Source organism: Plasmopara halstedii (assembly GCF_900000015.1).
Source record: "Plasmopara halstedii genome assembly, contig: Scaffold_3060, whole genome shotgun sequence".
Taxonomy (NCBI): Eukaryota; Oomycota; class Peronosporomycetes; order Peronosporales; family Peronosporaceae; genus Plasmopara; species Plasmopara halstedii.
In genome coordinates, this window is record NW_020189964.1 from 702,336 (window position 1) to 710,546 (window position 8,211).

Consider the following 8,211-nt stretch of genomic DNA (forward strand, 5'->3'; position numbering starts at 1 on the left):
TTAATTTAAACCTTAACCAAAGGCTAGTTAGCTCTTACGTTTAAACTCAAAAGCTGACTTTATTTTTTTATCTGCGGCAAAGCCGCCTAATTTCAAATGCATAGATTCTCCTAATCATGTATAGAAAAATCTAAATACATGTATAACTACTGGCTATCTAGCCCTGTACCGTATTCTTCTTTGGGTGTGGTCACACCATGCACATCTGGTGTGACGCTCACCCGCTGTTACCAGGGTATGTGTAATCCCGTTACAGCAAAGCAAGCTGGGATCCTGGAACAACAATCAGTTCACAAGAAACGACGGGATATTGTGAGTTTCATGGCGGGATATCAAAGCACATTGCGCCAAATTTAGTTAGGACCGAGAAACCGATACTCTGCAGTGGGGATGCTGAGGGTTCAGTGAGTGCCCCATTTTTGCCTTGGAATTTTCTAGGCTGTGTACACCCGGGTGAAGGCGGATGTCTTTGTTCGAGACTTAAGAAGTAACTGGGACCGTTCCCATCGGAGAACATCTCGGCACACTCACCAAAAATATTTTATCCGCTCAAACGCGATCTGGGGGATTGTTGCGCAATTGAACTCGATGCAGATTAGCTGAATTTCCGTGCCAATATGCCCAGAGGAGCAGGCACGGTAAATTACAGTGTGTGAAGTGGAACTTCAGGCGGAGTAAAGAGGTCACTTTTGCGTAGTGTTTATGGAGACAAAGTTAGTGTAAACGTCAGTGTTTTGTTCATATCTTTGTGGCTTGCGTACTTAAGCATTACATATCTGGTTTAATTGTGTGAAATAAAACAAGTGCGATTGTTAAAAATTCACATCACACTTGGTGTAATTGTGAATATTCATAAGTACAGAAATATCAGTATATTTAATGATGAAGATTCGAATAAAGGTCCGTTCGATAAGCAAAATAGCAATTGAATTCAAATTTTCTGGACGCGCTGTGATACTTTATCAAACCTAGATAATAGTTGGATGCTATGTTATCTCTGCGCGCTGCATCCGTACTTCCGTCTCGCCGCGTCCTGAGCGCAGCTAGATCCATAAATTCATTGCCGTCGTTTGCAACTGTAGATCCAAACTTTAGCGGTGCTGAGCCTACTGACGGCTTTAATCTTGTGAACGGAAAATGGACAAAAACTAACAAGACAGAGACTATCGTGGACCCGTTGAATGGCGAGGCTTTTATGACTATGCCGCTTACACAAAAGGATGAGCTAGATCCTTTCGTGGAAAGTATGACCAGCTGTCCAAAACATGGTTTGCATAATCCTCTTAAAAACGTCGAGCGCTATGTCATGTATGGTGAAGTCAGCGCTAAGGCCGGAGCCATGTTCCGTGAGGAAAAAGTGGCTGATTACTTTGCGCGATTGGTGCAGCGAACATCACCTAAGAGCTACTTTCAAGCTCGCAATGAAGTTAAGGTTACGGGCAAGTTTCTCGAGAACTTTTCCGGAGATCAAGTACGCTTTTTGGCGCGCTCATTTGGAGTACCGGGCGACCATCTTGGACAGACCAGTTTTGGTTACCGCTGGCCTTATGGTCCTGTGGCATTAATCACGCCTTTTAATTTTCCTATTGAGATCCCTGTGCTTCAAATGATGGGCGCTTTGTACATGGGTAACAAGGTGCTATTGAAAGTAGACTCGAAGGTATCGATCGTCATGCAGGAAACTCTACGCTTACTGCACGAATGTGGCATGCCTATGACAGACGTGGATTTCATCAATTCAGATGGTGCGGTAATGAATGATTTGTTATTGCGAATCAAGCCGCGCAATACGCTTTTCACAGGGTACGTAAAGTACATTTTGAATTATTAGCAGCTGATATGAATTCGTGCTGTGTTTCAAATAGCTCGCAGGCAGTTGCCGAGAAGCTTGCAAAAGATCTAAACGGTCGTATCAAATTAGAGGATGCCGGCTTCGATTGGAAAGTATTAGGACCTGATGTGCGTGACTTTGACTATGTTGCCTGGACTTCCGACCAGGTCTGTTTATTTGATTGACATGATGAGACCCTGCAGTCACTTTAACACTTTCGTGTCCAGGATGCTTACGCTTGCTCTGGACAAAAATGTTCGGCGCAGTCAGTTCTCTTCATGCACAGAAATTGGGTCAAGGCTGGTCTGGAGAAGAAGCTTGCTGAGCTTGCTAATCGACGAAAGCTCTCGGATCTAACCATTGGCCCTGTGCTCACGGTTACGACAAAGAGAATGCTTGACCACGCTGCGGCTCTGTTGAAGATTCCTGGGTCACGTGTTGCTTTTGGTGCTGAAGAATTGGAAAGCCATACAATTCCAGAAAAGTATGGTGCTCTCAAGCCGACCGCGATCTTCGTCCCGCTCAAAGAGTTTGTCAAGCCCGAGAATTTTGAGCTCGTGACAACAGAGATTTTCGGCCCGTTTCAGGTTCTGACCGAATACGACGATAATGAGTTGCCGCAAGTTTTACAGGCCCTGGAACGCATGAATGCTCACCTCACTGCTGCTGTTGTGTCAAACGACCAAGACTTTACCAATGAAGTGCTGGCGGCGACGGTGAATGGCACGACTTACAGTGGTATCCGCGCCAGAACCACAGGGGCACCCCAAAATCACTGGTTTGGCCCAGCTGGTGACCCATGCGCCGGCGGTATCGGTACGCCAGAAGCTATCAAGCTCGTGTGGTCATGCCATCGTGAAATAATTAGCGATGTTGGACCCGTTCCTCCCACCTGGACGATTCCCGAGGCTACGTAAGCGTACTTTATGTCCTCTGATTAATGTAGGTCATCGCTTAGGATGTCATCAAAAACTGATGCTTGTTTTTAAATTCGAGCATTTTAATACTCATTGTGACTGTATCGAAAAGTCCACTAATCTCAATCGTTCGCTATTGCAAGCAGATGTATACAAGCCCCGTCTGAGCCGCCAAAGCTGATGCGTTCAATGCTTCTTGCTGTTGTTCGTCCCACATAAGCGAACTTCGGGGATCTGTTCGTGCAGTGCGACGCTTATGGAGATCGCGTAGTTCATTAGTGTCCCCGCCTAAGACCGTAACAAAACATGAGTCTTTGGGCATATTAGCTTGAATCTTTCGCACAAATGCTAAGATATCGGAACGATTCGTCCCGCGTATTCTTGCCCACGTAAGATGCGGCGGAAACCCTGTAGTCAACTGATTCACTACCGTTTGCACAACCTCATTGGGGTCTTCATGCGAAATTATGCAAGCCACACCGCCACTAAGCGATCGACATGCACGCTGCGAGTCTACAATGAGGACCGATTTCTTAGTCCGAGCCAATTCGTTTACCACTTTCTTTTGCTTGAACTCATGCTTTATGGTCGGAAATGTAGGTCCATGCTTGATCTTCAATTGTGCCAGCTGTAGCGTCGCTACGGCGTCTTCCACACTGCAGTGGCCATCCGTACCAGTCTGGATCGAACGGTTCAGAAACTTGCTAGTCAAGAAACGCAGCGCAGAGCGGAAAGGTGGTCCTTTAGGATGCGGATACATGCTTACAGTGTCAATAATTCGACGATGTAAAATTCGAAGCGCTTTCAAATCGTTTTCGATCGAATGACCTATTAAAATAGCTTCGGCCGGCACAAAAGTCAAAAACTGTTTTTGAATGTCGTCTAAGCGCATTGTTGTAGTCTCCATAATATCACACGTAATACCAGAATATCGAGTACAGTAGTCCACAATGGGATTTTTTGGACGTACGTATTCGTCCAACAATATATTTTCGTCAGCGTCGATCAATGTAACACGCGTAAGTTCCACGCCTTTCGTAGTGCGACACATCTCACAGTCAAGCGAGAGCAAGAGCTGTGCAGCTGAACGATTATCACCTTCCAACAAAGGTTTTGTAGATACAAATTCCAGTGCAGCCTGTGCATCGTCAAACGGTATCGACGGCAAGTGAATAGTCAATTCTTCGGGTGACAAAACGTAGAACTCAGCGCTAGGCTTTGATGTTTCTGACAGCCATAAAATTGCATGGACATTAGTTATTAAGTCACATTATCGTTGAGCGTTAAGCATACCTCCCGAGCTCTTTTTGAATTTTTTTATCCTTTTCTTGATTGCTTTCTTGACCGCGTGTTTCTCTTTTTCAATGTCGCATTTTGAGATAGGAAGATGCAGCAATGCGGCGCTGCATCGTGGTATACTATCGCCTTCGGACAATCGACTGTAAAACTGATAATCGCTATTGATTCCTTCCAGCAATGGCACTTTTTCTTCAGCCGATGTTGCGTGTTGCTGCAGTCGAAAGTCCACCACTTCCTCACAAATGAATAAAACTGTGCATCGAAGATCAGGTTTAGTATTGCCCAGTAAATGATCCATGATAGCATCGCGAATATTCTGCACAAACAACTGAAAGAACTAAGCAAACTAAAAATGCAATGGAAAATACGTACGGCAAGGGGAACGATTTTGTCGTTTTGGTCTGCAAGATTCTCAAATTTCGTACGAAGCAAGTTGTCCGCAACTTCTTTGAATTTGCGTTTACTCCGACGTGACGGCACAGTTGGACCTTTAGACGTCGCAGTCGCTAACGATGCTGCAGTTCCAGCCATTGAAACGACTGATGATATCAACTGTGATTGGTTCAAAATAAAACATGTTATTGCTCTTGTTATAACTGGATATGACGATATACATGTGAGGTGGAGTCTACAGACACTGAGGAAGTTTGAGACGTCCTGATCGGCAGTCGAGAAGGGGTAATGGAATTTGATAGTTGTTTCAATATATGGTGATGAAAGGGAGGCTGAGTTGGTTGGGAGTTAGTTTAGGCGAGCTAACTTGTGGGGTTTTGGTGTCATAACGTCCCTTGTAATCTTGATGGGGAGATTAAAGGCACTACCTCTTCATTGTAAAGGGGGACGGACAGAAAGAATTCTTGTTGTCATTTACAAGTAAGCGGCTGATTTCGGTTATTTGGCTTATTTTGCATTGACACAAGCGAGCCTTGCAAGGTCGTGAAGGTGGAGAATTTGCCTTCGTGCTCAAAGGGGGTTCATACAGATAGCACGTCTCTCTGTCATTGTGCTTGTCAGACAGTTCATTTGACACAGAAGCTAGTTGCGATCATTCTATGTTGTTATTCAATCGCCATTTCCCACTTCCAAATGCTGTGCCATATCCTCTTCATCACGCAATGATATGACAATCAAAGTCAAACTTACTAGTCTTTTGCATTCTCATGTGGCATGAGCTACCTAATAATCTTTAGTAATCCGATCCAGTTCAATGATAAATTAAACTGCAAATACATTTAATTGTAGTCTGTCTTTTTATTCAATTGCATCGCTCAACCTTCAACAATGCGGTTCCGCGGGACGTTGGCCAAAGACGCACTTGTCGTGCTCCTGGATATCGCGCAATCCTTTGTGCGCCTGGGCTCACAGAGCAGCGCAAAGACAAATTGTGTCTTTACTTTAACCCTCGAAACGCTATCTATCGCACTTAAAAGCGGTGGCGCAGAGGAGCTCCAAAGTTTTGCCCGGCTGCAAACTACGCGTCTCTTTCATGACGTTGTCGTGCAGTCTCGAGCTGAAAACCACATTGGCTTCCTTTGTGACATGCGACATTTCCAACAAGCGTTAACATCAGGAAAAGACGCGAGTGCCGTTATGTTGCGTCTACTTAAGCGAGACGGCAGCAATTTCTTATGTCTGAGGACGCGCGCCGTAGACATCGATATTATACAGAGTATTCCAATCGAGGTATTGGCTATGAGTACTATAGAGCACTATCAAGAGCCTTGTGTTCCAGCACCAGATATTGCAATTGAAATGCCGCCGCTCCGCGCACTGCGTAGCATTGTAGACAAATTAAAAGGTATGCACAAGACAATGTCGGTGGAGGCCAGCAGGATGGGCACTGTCATTCTACGCATCGATACGAATCCAGTCACACTGCAAACATTGTTCGCACACTTACGCTATCGTGATGATCTGATTGAAGATGGTGGAGATGACGAAGAGGAAAAGGCAAGTCGAAGAGAAAAACGTTCGTTTACTGTCACAGTTGATAGTAAAGTGCTAAGCAAAGCGATTTTAGTAGATGGACAGTCGACAGCTTCGGTGCTGTGTTGTATCACTGAAAATCAAGCAATGGTGCTGCACTCCATTCTTGTGGACTCTTTTGGGTCTTTTACGTGCTACATTCCCGTGCTCACGCCCGACCTTTGATCAAGGTGAATGATAGATAACACTTTGCGAAAACTCAAAGGTCCTGTGATGTTTGACACCTGACGTTTAAATTTTAATTTATTGATGGTGCCGACAACTACAACTCGACAATTGTACTAAGAAGTGGTAAATGCTTTGTGATAATTCGCGCGGATTTTGCGAACAACGGCCAGGATGATGACCAGCCAAGCAGCACAAACCAATCCTATGCATGTATACGCTGCCGTTGGGGCGATCCCATTCTGTGACGATGTCGCCGAAGATTCAGTCGAAGCTGATGATGAATCCCTTTCTGCACCTGAGCCTCCATTTATCAGATTCATCTGTCCTTGACTACTGGATTCACTATTCAAATCGTCATCAGAAGAGGAAGTGCTGCTTAACGAAGTGCCTGAGCTTTCGCGAGAAGTAGACGAAGTAAATGTTTCTTCTTGCTGAACCAAGGACGACAAATGGGGCTGCACAAAAGATCCCAGAATGCCCTGATGATATGCACCATTGTACGATCCCGTGGGCATCTCGTCGTCAGTGTCATCAACGATCGACTTCGTATAGATTCCGACAATATATGTATCCATTACAGTTGAGCGAATAAGCATGGGCGAGCCTAGCGAACGCTTTGGCGACACATCGCAGTCGTGGCGCAGCAAATACTCCGGGTCATTTGAGTTAGTGGAAAAGTAAATATCACAACGTTGAAAGCATTCACTGGTTTCATCATTGCATCCGTAGTCAACCAGCTGAACCTTCATGGGATGGTCTTGGGCAAAAGTGTTTGGAGGTGGTAGAAGCAAAGCGCCGTTGACATCTCCTAATTCTGCATCTAACTCGACTAGAACATACAAGTTGCGCGTCCACTGAGTCCAAAAATCTGACTGCTTATGCACTCGAATGACGGATGCTGTTATCAAAGTTGCCGCTTGGAGAAGCGTAAAACTGAAAGTGCTAGGGAAGCTAATGCGTACTTCACCTTCCGAGTCCAAAACACAATCTGCAGCTGTAAGCACGATTTTTGAAGCAACTAGCGTGGCTGTGCAGGTGCTGGTATTCCAGCGCAGTATTCCCACAGCACTATACGGATAGACTCTTGAATCGGACATGTGCCGTCTACCGTTAGTATTCGCGGTACTGAGCGCGCGCATTGTCGGATAAATCGAAGCAAGTGACTCAGCATCTCTTTGACGTAAAAGATTCCTCTGTACTGTCGTGACATGGACGTCATTCTTGCCGTGCACCCCAACGTACAAAATGATACTCGCTAACAAAATAACCGAGTCCACAAACTTAAGAAAAAGAAGAAACGAGCTCAAACGACATTGTGAAATCATCCCACGGTGTTTAAAATAACTAGTCCCCAAGTCACAAGTTTTGTCCGAAAGCAATAATAGCTCATCGTCGTGCCTGTGTCGGCGTTATTCAAAGTAGCAAGCGTATGATAAAGTGTCAGTAGATTTCATTGTAACTACAGTTTCGATTGTATGTCTTCGTTCTGGAGTGTTCAGGTAGGAGTTACACTACTTTAAAACTCATGTCAGTATCAAGGATTACATTACTACTTCGTCGCACAGTCGTTCAGCATGTGACACTGTCGCATTGAGAATTAAGTAAAGACGATATCATTTGATACACGGTAGCATTAAGGGCGTTACTAGACTGCATGCCACGTGAAGACTACGATCACATAGCCTTACAATTAACGTAGAATAGTTCGTGACTGTCTGATTGCCTTTTTCGTACCTTGAGATGCTTCCAACCCTTATTTATTTAATTTACAATATAATTATTTTTTGCTTCCATAAGGTGTATATTATTCTCAAAGTTATTCTGAAAACTGTTTCAAGATTGGAAAGTAACAGATGTTATGTTATTCACTGGCAATTGATCAAGAAATTTTCAGCCCATCCAATTTCTATCAATCGCGTAACTTTCTGAGTGCTAAGCTAAGGTCACCGTGTTTTCCAAGAACCAGTACTAGTGTATCGGATCGCAATCCGCTACTTCTAAGTACTAAAA

The 8,211-nt window shown here is 44.5% G+C and overlaps 4 protein-coding genes across 4 annotated transcripts in view; 2 read left to right on the forward strand and 2 right to left on the reverse strand.

Moving 5' to 3' along the window:
* The window catches only part of PHALS_06660 (delta-1-pyrroline-5-carboxylate dehydrogenase mitochondrial-like), a gene marked incomplete at both ends in the record, with an annotated part of 3,443 nt that extends 695 nt beyond the window's left edge, over window positions 1-2,748 (forward strand). Inside the window, 3 exons of the mRNA XM_024719987.1 lie at window positions 1,083-1,803; window positions 1,866-1,998; window positions 2,059-2,748. Coding sequence (XP_024585232.1) covers window positions 1,083-1,803; window positions 1,866-1,998; window positions 2,059-2,748 — 1,544 coding nt within the window. The remainder of the gene's footprint in view (window positions 1-1,082; window positions 1,804-1,865; window positions 1,999-2,058) is intronic.
* A 133-nt stretch (window positions 2,749-2,881) lies between these two features.
* Window positions 2,882-4,578, reverse strand: PHALS_06661 (small rna degrading nuclease 5-like; the record flags this gene model as incomplete). The annotated part of the gene is made up of 3 exons (XM_024719988.1): window positions 2,882-3,975; window positions 4,042-4,363; window positions 4,420-4,578. 3 exons carry the CDS (start codon window positions 4,576-4,578, stop codon window positions 2,882-2,884), a joined length of 1,575 nt encoding a protein of 524 aa, XP_024585233.1.
* Window positions 4,579-5,328: 750 nt separating this feature from the next.
* PHALS_06662 (checkpoint protein) lies at window positions 5,329-6,198 on the forward strand (the record flags this gene model as incomplete). Its single annotated transcript, XM_024719990.1, has 1 exon — window positions 5,329-6,198. One exon carries the CDS (start codon window positions 5,329-5,331, stop codon window positions 6,196-6,198), a length of 870 nt encoding a protein of 289 aa, XP_024585234.1.
* Window positions 6,199-6,314: 116 nt separating this feature from the next.
* Window positions 6,315-7,526, reverse strand: PHALS_06663 (v8-like glu-specific endopeptidase; the record flags this gene model as incomplete). The annotated part of the gene is made up of 1 exon (XM_024719991.1): window positions 6,315-7,526. One exon carries the CDS (start codon window positions 7,524-7,526, stop codon window positions 6,315-6,317), a length of 1,212 nt encoding a protein of 403 aa, XP_024585235.1.
* Window positions 7,527-8,211: the final 685 nt, after the last annotated feature.